General features: G+C 42.8%; 3 protein-coding genes across 4 annotated transcripts; 1 reads left to right on the top strand and 2 right to left on the bottom strand.

Moving 5' to 3' along the window:
- Positions 1 to 210: 210 nt before the first annotated feature.
- On the bottom strand, positions 211 to 2,580 carry olah (oleoyl-ACP hydrolase). Its single transcript, XM_086136803.1, has 6 exons — positions 2,085 to 2,580; positions 1,716 to 1,854; positions 1,519 to 1,618; positions 1,120 to 1,289; positions 949 to 1,031; positions 211 to 690 (listed from the first exon to the last, which is right to left on the bottom strand). The coding sequence occupies exons 1-6, from the start codon at positions 2,212 to 2,214 to the stop codon at positions 548 to 550; spliced, it is 765 nt and encodes a 254-aa protein (XP_085992929.1). The 5' UTR covers positions 2,215 to 2,580; the 3' UTR covers positions 211 to 547.
- A 332-nt stretch (positions 2,581 to 2,912) lies between these two features.
- Positions 2,913 to 14,460, top strand: LOC147190819 (protein argonaute-3-like). Of its 2 annotated transcripts, none has more exons than XM_086136485.1 (20): positions 2,913 to 3,068; positions 3,254 to 3,509; positions 5,354 to 5,525; positions 5,914 to 6,034; positions 6,284 to 6,492; positions 6,707 to 6,843; positions 7,734 to 7,868; positions 7,953 to 8,040; positions 8,130 to 8,277; positions 8,505 to 8,624; positions 8,706 to 8,828; positions 9,634 to 9,767; positions 9,910 to 10,094; positions 10,240 to 10,399; positions 10,619 to 10,709; positions 10,808 to 11,002; positions 11,090 to 11,224; positions 11,304 to 11,405; positions 11,838 to 12,037; positions 12,361 to 14,460. In XM_086136485.1, exons 2-20 carry the CDS (start codon positions 3,491 to 3,493, stop codon positions 12,467 to 12,469), a joined length of 2,583 nt encoding a protein of 860 aa, XP_085992611.1. In that variant the 5' UTR covers positions 2,913 to 3,068; positions 3,254 to 3,490; the 3' UTR covers positions 12,470 to 14,460. The 2 variants fall into 2 exon arrangements, with proteins under 2 accessions (XP_085992611.1, XP_085992610.1); XM_086136484.1 differs by having other exon boundaries at positions 8,706 to 8,849.
- A 2,502-nt stretch (positions 14,461 to 16,962) lies between these two features.
- Positions 16,963 to 18,636, bottom strand: LOC147190818 (free fatty acid receptor 3-like). Its single transcript, XM_086136973.1, has 2 exons — positions 18,619 to 18,636; positions 16,963 to 17,865 (listed from the first exon to the last, which is right to left on the bottom strand). Exons 1-2 carry the CDS (start codon positions 18,634 to 18,636, stop codon positions 16,963 to 16,965), a joined length of 921 nt encoding a protein of 306 aa, XP_085993099.1.
- Positions 18,637 to 18,679: the final 43 nt, after the last annotated feature.

The raw sequence follows: 18,679 nt of genomic DNA, 5'->3' as shown, positions 1-18,679 counted from the left end.
GCTCTCGGTACGTGACGTCAGGACACCAAAACGTCAGCAAACGAACTTCAAAACCTAAAGAGCATTTTGTGTCTCAAGCAGTGGTCCCCAATCGCCGGGCCGCGGACCGGTACCGGCAGACAGTAGCGATGAAGAGCTCTCGCCAACATTAACGCCGCCACTGCCACCAGCATCGTCACCGGCCATTCCTGAGTAACACGACGAGATCAGTCGGGTTTGACATGAACTTTATTTGTTTTTAATTTTTTGCTCACCAGTCACTGCGGCGAGTGCTTTCCTGTACCTTTTCTAGCCACTCCCCACAATTTTGTTGGATAACAAACAACCAACTCCCGCGTTTTGGGAATACGTTTTGGTGGATGTGATTATTTTGCAACTACAACTTCTGGTGCATTACTAAGCGGCACAAATCACCAAATATCTTTTGTTCAAAAAGTCAAGTTATTTTTGTGATCATTGGGCAGGGTGTTCTTTCATGAACAGTTGTATCAATATTTGGACAACAGTTGGTGTGTATTACATATACAGACCAGCGAGACATATTTCTTCACAAGTAGTCCATACCGGATGTTTCGAGATGTTTTGTCACATAGTCTAATATTATTCTTTCATTTCCAGGATCCTTGAGGTAGAAATGAGACCCATCAAGCATCCTGATGTTGAATTCTCCTGTTGTGATGTCTTTCCATGCTGTAGACACACGATGCAATTCGATGCATTAAACGGGCAACAGCAAATACAGGAAAGAAGAAGAAGAAGAAAAAAAGCTTAGGTTCCGAAGACCAGATTTAATGGTAAATTCAGATTGTTTAAATACATGAAATGTCTATCCGAATTAGCATTTCGAAGCAATATAAGCTTTTTAAAAAAATAGGTGGTATACAGAAAAATATTCTTAAAACCCACGCAAACCGTTTCAGTCCTCGGTTAGATCATCAGAGAACTGACCTTGTAAATCGTGAGGAATATCCTCCTTCCCATCCAAGCATGAGACTGGGCAGGAGAGGAATGGACTTGATGGCTTGTCACACCTGTCTCAAATCAAGTAAAATAGAGTCAGTACAGTATTGTGGTTTTTGATAAGGGCTATTTTTCGGTGAACAAGAGTTATGAGCCCACTTATAGTTTTCGACAACATGGAGGTCAGCCTTCAGGGCAGGAAGGAACAGTTGCAGAACTTCTGGGTTGGCCAGAAGCTCAGGCGGAGTTCCTCCAATCGAAATCAGCCACTTGAGAAAGTCGTCATCTGATAAGTCACTTCTCTTTGGGACTTGGATGCGAGTCTCAGACTATGAAGATACCACGATACCACAATCCGGAACAATATGACTTAAATAACTACATAATTTCTTTATGAATTTAATCCAATCAATATTTTGTCCCGTACAGTGTACTCATTTTAATTCCTCAAGAGGGAACTTAATTTACACTTGACAGTACAAAATATTTGCAGAAGTAGTTCCGAAAAATAAAAATAAAAGTATATTATTGAAAAAAATGGATCTGACTGGATCTTACATAAGGTGCAGATGCACCAGACAGGAAAATGTGAACTGGCTCAATGTTGTGAAGTTTCTTCAGAGCATCTGCAACAGCATAGCTTGTATAAGCACCAAAACTAAGACAAATCAGAAGGGTGAACAACATAATTACCGTAGATATTTTTCTCTAAAAATACTGCAAGAAGGAACACCTAAGTTGATTTGTTGTCATACCTGTGACCAAAGAGCGAAAATGGCTTCTCTTTGAACACTGGCAATAACAAATGAAGAACCTCATCCACAATCTGCTGCATGTTCTCAAAGAAAGTCTCTTTGGCCCGACTCTCCCGTCCAGGAAGTTTGACAGCAAAAACTGAAAGTAATGAATGACAAGATCATTTTGGCAGAGCTATCACAAACGAGGGTCATGTGGGTCGCGGGTGTGCTGCAGCCTATCCCAGCTGTCTTTGGGCAGTCGGTGGGGTATATCCTTAACTGGTTGAATGTACTGCATGACGCTTGCAAAATCACACAGGGAATTATAACTGAACAATAAAGCAATTATTTATATAGGACACTGACAATGTTGATTTATGTGGTTACCTTCTATAGAGCTGTTAAGAACGTTCCCCCAGCGTGCATAATGTATGGACCCTCCACCTGCCCAGGGGAAGCAGATCAACCTGGCAACAGCATCTGGCCTTTTCTTGAAACAATTGATCAACTTTTCCATTCTGGATTTGCAAAAGTATGAAGACTCACAGGTAATTTGTGCCTGTGCAGGAAAGCGGCTGACACGACGGCCCAAACAAAACAAACAAAACAACGAATGCAAGAGTAGAAGTTGTGCTGCAAAGCTTCAGCTGTTACATTTCCGGGATTTATTCTTCTACAATTGTGTTTACTGCTGTCGTTTTGACAGGTAGAGACACCTATGGTGTGGCGTGAGCATCTCAATACAGATTAGTCTTGTCGTCGTCAAGTTGTTAAAAAGCCAGTACTGAGTGAATCAATGCTCACCGAGGGTGCGAAGAAGGTAGGTATAAAATTAGGGACGATATAATTCAAAATTCTAAACACAAAAGTTGTGAGGAAGTGACGTTTCTTCCTTCAGATCGTATTTCCTGACGAGGTTCCCAAGGCGGCAACGGGAGCCCAATTTGTGTGTCAAGTTAAGCCTATACACGACATTGAAAAGCCGGAAACACAATATTTTATTTTGTAATTGAGGCTGAATATCCTCTGATAATTTTGAACTCTGATATTAATGTGAATTCTATTGAGGAAACGAATCAAACATACAATGTCTTTTTTTGCATCCAAAAGTGTTACTCAGGAATGGCATAAAACAGTCACAGTCTGACAGTATGTTATATTATTTTGAAGGACTATGTTGAAAGTATATTTATAGTTTGCCACTTTTTTTCTAACTTGACCGCAGAGTACACGACGGTGCCGCATATACATTTCACACACCGGAGTGACTGACGCTGCTGTCGAGGCAGATTTCGGACTAGGGAAAACCTCGGAATCGTCTGACATATAAAAACGCCTGTCCTGCAAAGTCACAGGAGGATAGAAAATCGGGTAATTATTAATTTGAGTCTCGTTTGCCGTGTTGTCAGTCCTCTCGTTAATGACGCTGGCTAACGCTAACTAATGTTACCGCAGTTCGCTGAGTGTTAGCGGCTAACACTCCAGTCAGCCATATCGAGCCAACTCCGCTTGTGAACGACGTAAACTTGAGAATCATGTCATTTCTCCCCTTTCAGCCTGAGCTGGAAGAAACGCAAAAGAGGTAAGCGGGGGCGGTTTGGATGACTCTGGGCTTACTTTGGGGAAAAGCAGCGGAGAGAACTACCCGCCAAGTGAACCCTCCTCCCCAGCGGCCCGGTTTCACATCAGCTGGGGCAACCGGGAGGCAGCGTTTGGACCTTCCGTGGAAGACGTTCTCTGAGCAGGGAGGGTTGGTGTCTGGGTGCCGGGTCATCCGGGGAGAGAACTCATGAATGGAAAGCGGAACTACAGGTGGGTTGTCTTACGTAGTCGTCGATCATAACTTTTAGAATTAATTGCAGGGGTTTTCCTGCATGTCGTATGTTCTGACGGCCACCTCTAGGTCGAAAAGCACTGACACCATGAAAATTGTTCGCATCTGACCAGTGTTGCACTTATTTTTTAAAATGTTAACTCCATTTACCCCCGCGAGGCGTTAGAAAACAGTTGGATGCCACTCCTAAAACGGTTGATGGATTTTCTTTGCTAATGTGTTAAACATTTGCTTCTTTTGGAACTAAGTATGTCTGATTTCGCAGTGGGAATAAACCCCCCCGAGCTTTTCAACTTTCTGTTTTTTTCTAGTATTGCCTTGGTGGTGAGAAGTGTCTTACGCAAAATGAAACAGAAAGCACAACAAAGTACATGTAAATACACAGTAGAGCTGAATGATTACTCAAATTCAAATTGGCATTGCAATGTAGATGAAGACAGTAATAAAAAAAACTGCTTATTTTCATTGAGCCGTGAGTCTTTTCGTATATATCTATATTTTACATTCTTTACGTGCTGTCGAAATCATTTTTTCGCTTAAGAAGTGCAGTGCCCCTGTTTACATATGATGGATTTATCAAAGTGAAAAAGTCACACACAGTATTTGTTTTGCGTTGTTGTTGTAATCTGATTTGTGACATACTGACTTTTATTTGCGTCACACTTGTTTGGTCGAATTTTGCGAAAAAAGAAAGCAAGTTGACAACTCGAATTGAATTGGAGAAACTGTCTTTCATATTAATTCATATTCATATGGATGTTTTAGCTTTGCTACATGCCAAAAAATGCTTGATACGGAAATAAGACGATGACACAATGACAACGTATGTCATAGCTAAAAAAAAAAACTCGGACTGCAGACAAGTGCTTTTCATAAATTACAACAGTTGAGCGATGGCTGTTACATCAAAACATATTCGTGAACTTCTTACATACTGTTATATCACCCTATAGAGATAAATCAAATTTTCTGAATTTGAATATGTGGCTCCTCGGACCTTTGATTGACAAGTGCTGGTTCTCTCATGACATCATAGCTGCATCATCACTCGTCTGTGCATGAGCTCATCTTTCATTTTGCAGAGCTCAATAATCCACGATTTTGAGCATTCAATTCATGGGGGTTTTATGTCACTTTAGCCCGTTGAGGTCTGATAAGTGATATTTTCCTCAATAGCTGTGCCAATGCTCGACTCTCAACCTTCACACAACAGTAACCAGAAAGCTTCAAGCATTTATTTAATCTGTGAGAGTAAATAAGCGAGAGAAAGAGAGAGCCGAAACCAGTTTTTCAACACTGTTTGGCTGCTGAAGGCAGGTTTTGTGAACCCGTCAGGTGGGCCTGAGAGCCTGACTTCACTTTGACAGCTGTGTATGTGTTCCTTTTCAGCGACTGCCATAGCAACCCAGATTATTGACGAATGGTCAGTTGGCTATTTTTCTGCCTTCATTAGAGACCGACTGAGCATGTCAGGTCATTAGTCAGTTTACGTTATTGCCAAGGGGCACCATTTTGTGAATCCAAGCTTTGTGTGTTATTGATGTTCGCAACAGCTCTGGACTGACACCGACCTATATCGGCTTAGCTCTGTTTTTGTTTTGTTTTTTCTTTCATCGCACGGGAGATCGAAAGCAATGTTAAGTAATACATTGGCAAACGTAAAATGTGTGATCGCTAGAGGCGTAAAAAAAAAAAAAAAAAAAAAAGGTCACTCTTGGCGTGGTTGGAAAGTAGCCGCATGGAGTACATTGAAATGCGAGTGTGACTACAAGAATAATTTTTTTCCCCCCTACCTCTCCTGTCTGTGTGTTTTGCGTTGCAGGAGCCGCTAGCGCCCAAGCCCTTTTTTCATTGCCACAGCGACCCGGCTATGGCACCGTTGGGAAGCCCATCAAGCTTCTCGCCAACTGTTTCCAGGTTGATATCCCCAAGATCGATGTTTATCTCTACGAGGTCGATATCAAACCTGACAAATGTCCTCGCCGGGTCAACAGGTAACAGGAGAGCCATTTCCAAGATCAACCGTTTCTCTCTCCAAACGTGAATAAGATAAGATAAGATAAGATAAGATATCTTTTATTTGTCCCACACTGGGGAAATTTACAGCCTCCAGCAGCAAGAATGTAGGCAGAAAGAAGAAAGAAGAAAAAACAAACAAACACCGTTCAATTAAGTGCAATATAAATACAAAATGGATAAATCGCAGTGCTATTTACAGTTGTTTTTTCACATCATTTAATTATTATTAATATTATTGTTGCTATTTTTATTCAGCAGCCTGACAGCAGTCGGTAGGAACGAGCGGCGGTATCTCTCCTTCTTGCAGCGCGGGTGTAACAGTCTCTGGCTGAATTGATCCATAATTGTGTTTGCTCTCCACAGGGAGGTGGTGGACTCCATGGTTAAGCATTTCAAGGTGACCATTTTTGGTGACCATCTTCCAGTTTATGATGGAAAGAGAAGCCTCTACACAGCAAACCCACTTCCTGTTGCTGCCGGTGGGGTAAGAGTACTCATTCATATTCATGTTGCGGTTCAGACTGAGACATCGGCAAGTGCAGAGCGAAAGCGTTGTCCTTCGGCTGACTCTTGCCTCTTGATGAGTGGCATTAGGAAATGGCAAACACATTCTTTAAAAAAAAAAAAGATATCCATCGCACAAGCAGGCTCCAGACAGGATGTCAAAAGTAACGTACTATAATTCAGCCGGAAATGTTCTTAAAACCATACCATAAAAAGACCTCTTTCTCAGGTTGATTTGGACGTCACCCTCCCGGGCGAAGGTGGCAAGGACCGCCCGTTTAAGGTCACCGTGAGGTTTGTGTCGTTGGTCAGCTGGCATCTGCTGCACGAGGTTCTCATGGGACGCGGCATCGCCGAGCCACTGGACCTTGAGAAACCCATCAGCACCAATCCAGTTCACGCCGTTGATGTCGTTCTCCGTCACCTGCCCTCCATGAAGTAAGATCTCGTGCCCGGGGAACCGTGCACAGAAAAGTCACAAAGCCTTCACGGTCAAGTCAATTATTATTCCACATTCCGATCTAAATGTGATGCCTTTCAAATTCTCAACTGTTTATATTGATCGCCTACATAGGTTTCTCTCGTGCTGATGTGTTTTTGCCACATTCGGGCATGTTTCATTTCTAACAATGACTCTTTTTATGGCAATCAGGTACACCCCAGTCGGACGATCCTTTTTCTCCTCCCCAGAGGGTTACGACCACCCGCTTGGTGGAGGAAGAGAGGTTTGGTTCGGCTTCCATCAGTCTGTACGGCCAGCGATGTGGAAAATGATGCTCAATATTGATGGTGAGAAGGCACAACATCTATCAGAATGTTGTCACCCCCCCCAAAAAACGCATTCTCCCCCCCCCCCCCAAATGTTCAGAAATCTTCCATTTTTAGATAACTTGTGACTGTGAAATTTACACTGAGATCAAATGCTGCCTTTTCCCTCTTGAGAGACACCGTGGCATGGTGAGAATGTTTTGGTCTAGTCTACAAGGCTTCATTTGTTGTTCTTTTATGGCTTTTTGGAATCTGCCAAGAATGGATTTTTTTTTTTTTTTTTTTTTTTTAAATGAATAAAGTAAGTATGCTTTTTCATGGGGTCGTTTAAAGCCAAAATAGAATAATACAATTAACAACGTATGTTTTGGACAATATTCTAATGTCACTTGAGCTGTAGCAGCTGCAATGAGCTACCATCTGTCAATATGGTAATTTCTTTCTTTTCTTTTTTTCCTTCCCCACCCAACTTTTGTGCATTGGCGCGCTGTGCATTTGATACCCGGATCTTCACTGAGGATTTACCTGGCTTTGTCCACCTCTGAATAGCACCTAGTGCGATGCAATTCTAGAAACCTTCAACCCTCCATAGAAAATGTGGAGCATTTAAAAACATGTTCATCCGATAGCATGATTAAAACCTAACACATTTAAACAAAGCAATTTATAGACAACTCGGCGTGTGCTCAATGCTAATGCTAAATGTTATTACCAAGTCCACTGATCATGTTTTCAATTACCGTGGTATAGAAATCCAAGGTGCTTTGTTTTGAAATTTGACTGTTTACCGGTTTGGCCTTCAAAGCGTAGCCCACTATAGAGCAGCATCTGTGTGACATTTCTTCAAATAAACACTCCCATCTGCGTTCACAGAACAGTCAAACTAATAATGTCCTCGTCCTTTATTTCAGTGTCAGCCACAGCTTTTTATAAAGCCCAGCCGGTCATCCAATTCATGTGTGAGGTCCTCGACATTCATAACATTGATGAGCAGCCACGCCCACTCACCGATTCCCACAGGGTCAAGTTCACCAAAGAAATCAAAGGTGCGAAACCATTCCAGTAACACCAGCCTCTTATTTTCATTTAAGTTTTTTTTTTTTTTAAATTTCTCTACTCTCTATTTCCAGGTCTGAAAGTAGAAGTAACACACTGTGGAACCATGCGTAGAAAGTATCGAGTTTGCAATGTAACACGGCGTCCCGCAAGCCTCCAAACGTACGATTTCCATTTCTCAACATGCTGTAAATCGTTGGAAGACTAAACCCGATGTACCTAACGAGTCACTGTGTCCTTGAAATGCTCAGTTTTCCTTTGCAACTGGAGAATGGTCAGACAGTTGAACGCACAGTGGCACAATACTTCCGAGAGAAATACAGCCTGCATCTCAAGTATCCCCACCTGCCTTGTCTGCAGGTGGGCCAAGAACAGAAACACACCTACCTGCCCCTCGAGGTAACTAACCATCGCACACTCCCTCAAACACTATAGGGCCGTGAATAACTGGCGGAAAAGTGGATCGCAGGGCCATTTTGGGCTGTTTGCGGAAAGGCTGCATTTGCAAACCACAAGATGAGAGTCGAAGTGTTTCTAGCCCTGGAGTGATTGATAATAAAAGAATACAAATCTTACAAAATGCATCCTCCACATATTAGAAATGACGAAATGATGCTTGATTTTAGGTATGCAATGTTGTTGCCGGTCAGCGCTGCATTAAAAAGCTGACAGACAACCAAACATCGACCATGATAAAAGCAACTGCCCGTTCTGCCCCAGACAGACAGGAGGAGATCAGCCGGCTGGTAAATATCCTCACTGGAATCAATAAAACCCTCTTGTGATTTTGTTGACTTTCCCCTCACTTGTCTTTTCTCTCCTCCCAGGTGCGGAGCGCTAATTATGATGCTGACCCATTTGTCCAAGAGTTCCAGTTCCACATACGTGATGAGATGGCCCAGGTGACCGGCCGCGTCCTGCCGGCCCCCATGCTGCAATATGGCGGCAGGGTGAGCTCCGAACCCTATATGGTACTTACCACACATCATTTGCATGTGTTTCTTTCAGTACACCTCGTACACTAACAATCCGGACGAGCGTATTTTCCGCACTAAAAGGCGCACCTAAAAGCCTTCCATTTTCTTAAACGCTCACAGCGTGCCTTAAAATCCGGTCATTACGGTAATATTTCGGCCCCAAAATGGCTCCTTGCTCGAGACGTGCTGACAACGCAGAGTTCAAACTTAAGGCGATCGGTTACGCAGTTGAACACGGAAATAGAGCAGCGGCAAGAGAGTTAACGAGTCAATGTTATAACTTGCTGTTGGTTAAGTGAACTGTGTCGCTGCTTTATTAAAAAAGGTTTTACTGACATCTGATCCTTCTATTGGTGTTTCCTTGAGCGTAGCTCCATCTAGTGGATGTATTGTAGATTGCGTCTTATAACACGGTGCGCCCAAAGTATGAAAAAAATTACAAAATAGGCCATTCATTGAAGGTGTGCCTCATAATCCAGTGTGCCTTTTAGTGTGGAAAATACGGTACTCACATTTAACAACAACAACAACAAAAAGCTTCTATTCCTTTGAGAATGGCTGCTATTTTGAACGAGCCGTTTCATTCTGAGTTTTACCTGCATAAAAAGATATGTATCCATAATTTGACTTTCGCCTCCTGCAAACGTCATCATCCCTCTGTTGTGTTGGTGAGCCCTTGAGCCTGTAATTCCCGCTTGCTCCCCGACCGAGTCTTGCTCGACTGTACGCGTCCGTGCGCTCGCCGCCCCAGCAGATCAACCCTGCGCTGTCATTGCAGAACCGCACAGTGGCCACACCCAGTCACGGGGTGTGGGACATGAGGGGGAAGCAGTTCCACACCGGAGTGGAGATCAAGATATGGGCCATTGCCTGTTTTGCCACTCAGAGGCAATGTCGTGAGGAGATTCTAAAGTGAGTTGGCTCGCACCTGTAACAGACTTGTAATATTATGTGCCACTTAAATGCTTTATTCCTGAATCCCTTCTCACTTGCCCACCATTAACCTAAAATATTTGTGGAGTGACTCTGTTCTTTTTTTTTTTTTTACCTTTAGGAGCTTTACTGATCAGCTGCGGAAAATCTCTAAAGATGCTGGCATGCCAATTCAAGGTCAGCCCTGTTTCTGTAAATATGCCCAAGGCGCTGACAGTGTGGAGCCCATGTTTCGACACTTGAAGAACACATATCTGGGGCTGCAGTTAATCATCGTAATCCTCCCTGGGAAAACGCCCGTCTACGGTATAAAGATGACCATTTCTACGCTTACTGTCACATCTCGAATAAGAAAATGACTCTCACCGATGCCATAATGAAAATGAAACGCTTTGACCAAAACAGGAGTGTGGCTTTGGCCTCACGTCAATATCCCATTTGTCATCCACAGCTGAGGTGAAGCGGGTTGGAGACACCCTGCTTGGCATGGCCACTCAGTGTGTCCAGGTCAAGAACGTAGTCAAGACCTCGCCACAGACACTGTCCAACCTCTGCCTCAAGATCAACGTCAAACTCGGAGGCATCAACAACATCCTGGTTCCTCACCAACGGTAAAGCCAACGCGTCCGGTGTAAAGACGCATGACGTTGTTTATTAGATCTTTTGGCACGTTCACATGTCCATAAAAATCACGCCAACATTGTTTTAATAAGCATATTGGAGGTGTTTACAAGCACTTTATGGATGAAGATTTTTCTTCGTGTGCATGAGAACATTGTGCAGCTGCCAATTTGTTTAGAAGCTAATATTGTGTCGTCTCATCCTCCCAGACCCTCCGTCTTCCAGCAGCCAATCATCTTCCTCGGAGCGGATGTCACTCATCCTCCAGCAGGAGATGGCAAGAAGCCTTCAATCGCAGCGGTGCGACAATAAGTTCAACAAAAGGACATTTTTCTTCGTGTTCCGCTTTTTGCATCCGTTTAAAAACGTGAGCAGGATTCATTGCATTTCCTCCGCAGGTTGTCGGTAGCATGGACGCGCACCCCAGCAGGTACTGTGCTACCGTGCGAGTCCAGAGGCCCAGACAGGAGGTCATACAAGATTTGGCCTCCATGGTGCGAGAGCTCTTGATCCAGTTCTACAAATCGACCCGCTACAAGCCGACGAGAATTATCTTTTACAGGGACGGGGTGTCTGAGGGCCAGTTCAGACAGGTAAACGACATCTGTGATATGTAACAGTACTTTTCACATTGGCCATCGCTCATTGACACCGCACGATACGAAACATTTTCTGTGTAGGTGCTATATTATGAGCTCCTCGCGATCAGAGAGTCGTGCATCAGTCTGGAGAAGGAATACCAGCCAGGAATTACCTACATTGTTGTCCAAAAACGACATCACACACGCCTCTTCTGTGCAGATCGCAATGAGCGGGTGAGGGTCTTTTTAACTAAACTGGGTCAGATTGGAGAAACCGATGATGGGTTGTGGTTGATTTCTGATTCCCCGACAGGTCGGAAGAAGCGGAAACATTCCCGCAGGCACGACAGTGGACACGGACATCACCCACCCTCACGAGTTTGACTTTTACCTCTGCAGTCACGCTGGAATCCAGGTGGGCTTGTCAAGGCGACGCTCAAAAGAGAAACAGCCACTCGTAGTTAATATTCAGGATTGTATTTCGACAATAGGGATACGCAGCATCATCTGTGATTTCAGACTCCTCCTATCAGTTGAGGTGCTCCTTACTAATGAGTGGCCCTCACGGATGTAATTCGGGGTCACGGCACGTTCACTCCTGAAAATGTGCCCACACGTGTGAATGAAATTCAGAAAATTTCAGGGCAAGGCGCGAAAGGATTTCAGCTAGAACGAAAAGCTTGAATAGGAAAAATTGGCGAGGAATGGATTTATATATAGTTGCCTCTAATTGGCACAAGAGAGCAGCGATGCACGACATAAAGCACCTCAACTCATGTCCACATAGTTCCTTGCCAAAGCCAAGTACTCCCCATAAACTTGTCTCTTTTGGTTACGTCACGCTCAGGGCACAAGCAGGCCGTCCCACTACCACGTGCTGTGGGATGACAACTGTTTCACTGCTGACGAGTTCCAGCTCCTCACTTACCAGCTGTGCCACACGTACGTCCGCTGCACGCGCTCCGTCTCCATCCCGGCGCCCGCCTATTACGCCCACCTGGTGGCCTTCCGCGCACGCTACCACCTGGTGGACAAAGAACAAGACAGGTAAAGATTCATTTCTTCAGTTCCAAGAAAAATATTAGTTCTATTTTAACGCGTCAAACTAGAGGCCCATGGGACGGAAGTGGCCCTTCGTGTCACTTTGTGGCCCCTGCGAAAGCTTGCAAACGATTTTTCCTTGATTTTTGTTCAGAAGTTATCCATCGAATGATAGTTATCAAATGATGGGAAATTATGTAATTTGATGGGGGCAATGATATCATATCAACATTGCTTCTGGCTTCTCCATCCAATTTCAATTCAATGACAATGGATTCCAATCTATTTTTTATTTTTTTTTCCTTTGTGGACTCCATTGCCGGTGGCAGTGCGGAGGGCAGCCACATCTCAGGGCAGAGTAACGGCAGGGATCCTACGGCGCTGGCCAAGGCCGTTCAGATCCACCACGACACGCTGAGGACCATGTATTTCGCCTGAACACGCCGTGATAAGAGCTGCCTGTGCACAAGTGGAAGCCAGCCAACCGTTTGCGTGGCACTTACCTCCCCTCCGCTGTGTTTCAGGGGTTGAGGATTCTCCTTTTTTTAAAAGCTCATTCAGTGTCACTGCTCAGATTTTTACAGGTGCTCGGTATGCGTTTGTATGTTGAGGATGATTGGGAAACCCAAAGCGCCTCATTATGTTCATTTGAGACCCCTTTTAGGTCGGGCAAAGGTCTGGTTTGTCTTCTTGACGGTTTTACATATTTTTCGTGTGTTTTACATGGCAAGCAGCCTTAATGTGGAGACAAGTCAGACAGTCAGTTGGATGAGTTATTGAAAGATGACTTACAGCCATCCCATGATGCCTTACTGTGAAGTGCATAAGCTTAGACTGTTATTTATCTTCTAGGTCAGCTGTTGTGTGACGTGGAGTGCTCACAAAAAGTTTGGGATCTTTATGCGCTTTTGGTTCAGCATGACATTTCACCACAAAGATGAATGTCCCAACCTTTTTCTGAGACATTTATTTTTATTTCCTTTAACAAAAATAAATCCTATCAACAGTTATTTGCAGAAATAGGGCAAAAATGTCTGTCGGGCTTACCTCAGGATGTCCTTCAGTGCAATAAGGTTCCGTGATGAGCGATTTGTTGTGTTTTTTTTTTTGTCTTCAGGAGGTTTGTTTGGGTATCGTGTAGCTGGATGCAAAGAGTATATGGCATGTAAAGGGATGCTACTGAAGTGCCTGACGGGATTAGAGAGTGCAATGTTTGCGTGGAAAGAAGGTTTGTGATAAGCATGTCGGTTTGAAATGTTCTCTTACCCTCACAGCAGAACCACCACTGTCAGCGGAACTCGATTTTAGTTGCTGCTAGTTCAAGAATGATGTAGAATTTTCTTGCAAATGCCTATTATAGACTATATATTAATACAGAGGGACTTGAAACTTATATATTCACAGCACTTAAGGGTCATTTGCCTGCATTTACTGCATCCTTAGTCCAGTAAATAGTTGCCCATTTCACCTTAATGGACTGCCCCGATGACACGTGACCGCTCATTGAGTTTACTTGAAGAACAGTCAAAAATAAAAAGCCTTGAAATCTTCCAAGAGTTTGGGCTTAACTGGACATCCGCATTTCTCCTCTCACAAGTCCAAAGATTGAGGCATATTTATATTTTAACATATTCCTATAAGAGACCTGCGAAGTGTCATCTGTAGTGAAACAGCTTCATACTCTGGTCGAAGGTTCGGTTTGTCCTCTGTGCCTTCTTGTGATGGTGCTGAAGAGAAAAAAAAAGCAGAAATTCAAAGAATTATCCTCTCCATTTAAATTATGACAATACTGTAAGGTGTTTTTGTACTTTGTGATTGTGTGCCTCTGTCATATGCCAAGAACAAATATATATATATATATATATATATATATATATATACAGTATATATGCAGAATTGATCTGTTTTGGAGCTGACAGGACCAAATGACGTGACGGGGGAAGTGATGAGTGGATGGGCAATGTCAATCACAATTTACACAAAAGTTAGTTAAACACAAACCCCCTGTGTTTATTAGACGTTATTCTATATCCCCTTCATCGGTTTACTGCCTGATTGTTGTGCACATTGGAAAGCAATAATAAAGCCGCCGTCAAGTATCTGTGAATCCACATTTTCTCTTGATCCATTTTTTTTTATTTCGTGATTTTGAGATGTTTACAGTTATAAGTCTGTCTCACAGAAAAAGTGAATATGATACCAGTTGTTGGCTGCACATCACACCTAAAAATTGACGATGTTCCCATTTTGCTGTTTTTGCTAATCTTTACGCTAGTCGAGACTGTTTTGTTTTAACACTTGTCTAGTCCTAATTAAAGACGTTTATTTAGTTTTCATATTTAATTTTTGTAATAAATTTATTAAAAGCACAAGTGTATTGTTTTGATGGCGATAACTTGCTAAATGCAATTAAATGTGCTCTTAACGAATGACCATTTCCTTGTTTATTTCTTCAAACGTGGTGACAAGGCATCTGCATTGCACTGGCATCCTGTAAATTAAAGGAAAAGCAATTGTATGGATCACTATCGCTGCCTTCTGGTGTGATGCTAATAAAGTACGATATATGACACACTGGCATATTTGATTGGTTTAAATGTTATTAAAATACACATACTGTTAATTTATTACCGTAATTTAATATTGCATAAGTAAACAGTTTCTGATGAACACGCACTTCATTATCAGAACTTTATCTACTCAATTCTCTTTGGCTCGAAACACCATCACAATTGATTTGAAATTACAAGATGTACTTTGACTCAATTTGAGCGCATTTTAAACCAAAGATGACAATAGTTTCTATGTATGCCTGTCACTTTCTAAGGAACACTTTAACACTCATAAATCAAATTTTCACAACTACTTAGGCTAGCAGATCTCTGCTGTAACTGTCTTAAATTCATGCTTGCACTTGGTGGGTTTTCCCTTCAGTTTTGAATTTCGCAAGTGAAATGCATGCTCAATCGGACTGGCATAACGCAAGTCAAGTCCTGTTTACGTCGACCTCCGCCTGAAATAAAGTAAATAAAAAGGAAAAAGTTACATATTTTCTTTGTAAGAATTTCTAAGTGATACAATTTATCTAAACACGGTGTTCTGATGAATATTGCGTTCGTGGCACATGAGTGAAGCAGAAAAAAAACCCCCTCATTTGGGTACAGATATATGCAATTTAGGGACGGCCATTTTGTCCGATTGTGACACATCCTGGCGACTGAAAATGACATCACATCACCGAGGGCTTATTTTGCGAACATCACACGACCAAGTCCAGCAATGAGGTGAGTCATGACGGCACGGGGGTATATATTTTGTCATATATTATGTATAGGCACGGACGGACGTATATATATATATATATATATATATATATATATATATATATATATATATATATATATATATATATATTTCCCTCTATAAATATATTTCTAGCTAGCTAGCTCTCTATCTATATGTCTGTTTGTCCGTCTATGTCCGTTTGCCCATCTATCTATCCATCTATCTATCTATCTATCGATCTATCTATCTATCTATCTATCTATCTTCCTTCATGTGTGAAGGTCGTTACCTGTACCCTTTTGCGCTGTGTTGTCATTTCCAGTCGACAGCAAGTGCCAGTCTTCATTTTGGAGCAGTTAATCCATGACAACAATTTATTTGCAAACAAAATTACCCTTATGTATCACGTATATGCACATTAAGATGTTTGTCATTCACTACCAGATCTGAATTGTGAATATTTTGTAACGGAAAACCCCCACATCAGTGGCAAAAGTGAATTCTATTCATGTTAGCTCCTGAAAATCAAAAGTCAGTAGCGACACTTGGGCCAAGTGCCTTGTGTTAGAATGAATTTGAGTGATTTCACACTTGTCTGTGTCCTATGTGTTGTGTTGTGTTATTTTGACTTCAAAATGGCGCCGCGTGAGTGGCTGCCTTTCCAGCAGCTCCTATATTTTGTTGTTCTACTTCTTCCTTTCATAACTTTGCTGCTGTGAATCGGGAATTTCTCCATTGCGAGACTAATAAAGGTTTTCTTATCTTAAATATCTTAAAAAGTTGCAATGCATCAACTGCTGAGTCAGCAGCAATCCACCTCCAGAATGTGTGCGTTTTGCCTTCCACAAAAGCGAATCGATTACTATGTAATGAACCAATGTACACATTTCAACTCTCCACCTGTCGTCACAATGACACACAAATATACATTTTCAAGTCACACACTGTTCCAGTACCAAGTGTACTGCCATAAAGCGATTTTATTTGGATCCAGTCCCCACAAAGGAAGATGACGTTTCCTCATTAAAGCCAGGAAATGGCAGTTATCGATCATGTATGTTCTTTCACATCACTTTATAACTTCATAACGCTGATAAGTAATGTTTGTATGTGCACACCGCACCACGCGGCCTGTACTTAGGAATTGAATTTAGATTAGCGACACTAAACATGGCAGTATCTGCGTCCTGTTTCAAACAACCCTCTTGTTTTTAATTGCTTTGAGCCTGACAAAATACTGCTTGATTAAGCGCTCAACCAAGCAGCAGTATCCTTGCTGGATAATATAAATAAATCAACCATAAAACAATAAATATTATGAAATAAAGTAATACCAAACAACAGTAATACCAAAGTAGACATGTTTAAAAAAAAAGCTTATGTATGAAATTAATTGACAAAGGCAAAAATGAAGGACATTTTCCCTGTAATTATTAATTTTCATTAGTTTTCGAAACGTGAACTGTAGTTTCATTTATGCTATTTTTTATACTCACTCTCCTATTCATTTTTATTTCATTCATAAAAATGTTTTCAGAATAGTTTGCGTGAACTATAACACACTTGGTGAGTGGTCTACATAACGCAAGGACATCGTAAGAACATCCTCGGCTGATGCTATTGTCCGCTGCGGTTTGAGCAGGAAGTCACCCACACCGCAGGATGTGCAGCTTCGCCGCGACATTCTTAAAGCAGTGTTTTAGCATGCTCCTAACAGCGGCTGAAGAAAAGTAGAAGATGAAAGGATCAAGGCAGGCATTGAGTGTGCTCGAAAGCAACGCCACGTTCCTCCACTCCTCGCTCTCCTGCCGCGCGTAGCCCACCACGTGGGAGGCGTTGTAAGGCCCGAAGCAAACGGCAAACACCACCAGGGTGCCGAGGGCCAGTCCGATGGCCCGCAGCCTCCGCCGCCTGCTGATGTTGGGCAGACGCGACAGGATGAGGATGAAGTTGACGTAGCAGAAGCAGCAGATGATGAAGGGGATGCAGAAGAGGACAAGGAAGAGCTCCAGGCGGACCCGCACCAGGATTTCGAGCTCGGCGTCGTTGAATTTCAAGTAGCAGGTAGACGGAGGCTTGGCCGTGTCATTTTCCCACTGAGCGTAAGGCATGATGTAAACAATGCTGAGATTCAGGGAGGTCACCACCCAGAAGAGCACACAGGCCACCACGGCGTAGCGAGGCCTGCGGCACAGGGCGTACCTGAGCGGGTAGGCCACGCCCAAGTAGCGCTCCACACCCACGGCGGTGAGCAGCAGGGTGCTGTTGTAGATGGTGACGTAGAAGACGAAGCCGGTAAGCGGACAAAGCGGGAAGGGCAGCACCCAGGCCATGTTGTCCGAGGCCTCCTTCATTTTGAAGGGCAGGAAAGCCAAGAAAATGAGGTCAGAGATGGTGAGGTTGAGGAGGAGGACGTCGATGGGCGCTGCCCGGGTGCGCACCTTGCGGCAGAAAGTGCAGAATGCCAGGATGTTGGCGGGGACCCCCATCAGGAAGGTGAAGATGTAGACAAATAGCAGAAGGGGGATTATGCCACTCTCTGACACACACTGGAGAGCACAACAATGTGGTCATTATTGATATGAATACCTAAAGTTACTCTTCATTTCAGGTTCTCACTCCATCGAATCAGAAATGATCAAATATCCTTTTTCTCAGCTCCCCGGAGCTCATCATTATGGCACCATTTGTTGTTCTTTGCAGAGGATAAAGAATATGTGAAAACGAGTACCAAATTATTAAACCGGGAGTGACAATAAAGCCTCTGAGAGTGACAATAAAGCCTCTGTTTTGAAGAATTTTCCACTCTTCGCTGAAATGCTGCGTATTGTAATGTGAGGAGAGTTCACTGCCACTAGGCAGCGCGCAAATATTAAATTTTGTATTTTGTTTTTCAAACTTTTGTTCTAAAAAAAAATAATCGGCCGAACAAGTTCTTGTATCTTGAAAAACTCCAGTCACTCATATCTCAAGGCAACCATTGTACGTAATAGAATAAAATATCATAGAACTATGCTGAGAAAAATGTCGTTGATGTAGTATAATAACATCTGGTGAAAAATATGAACTCCCCTTGTTTTATCTCAATCATGATATTTAGATCAACGTGTTAATGTGAACTGACAATTGTGATATTAAAGGTAGACCTTTTCCAGACAGGTTCACTGGCAACGCTTACTTTGGTGACTAATAAGAGTGACGGTCATAATAATTATAAAAATGCAAGGACGGCAGAAGAGATTTTAAATAATAGCATGTACTACAAACGAGGGAGGAGATATAACAAGTAGAAGTATGCTTACCTGACCACTGTCAAACATGACGCTTCAGTCTCTCCATCACTGTGTGACTGATGTTCCAACA

Source organism: Hippocampus guttulatus, chromosome 18, assembly GCF_054856545.1.
Source record: "Hippocampus guttulatus isolate MCC_2025c chromosome 18, RoL_Hgut_1.0, whole genome shotgun sequence".
In the NCBI taxonomy this organism is placed as follows: domain Eukaryota; kingdom Metazoa; phylum Chordata; class Actinopteri; order Syngnathiformes; family Syngnathidae; genus Hippocampus; species Hippocampus guttulatus.
The sequence above is the reverse complement of the archived record's forward strand: the minus strand, read 5'-3'. Positions and strand labels throughout refer to the sequence as shown.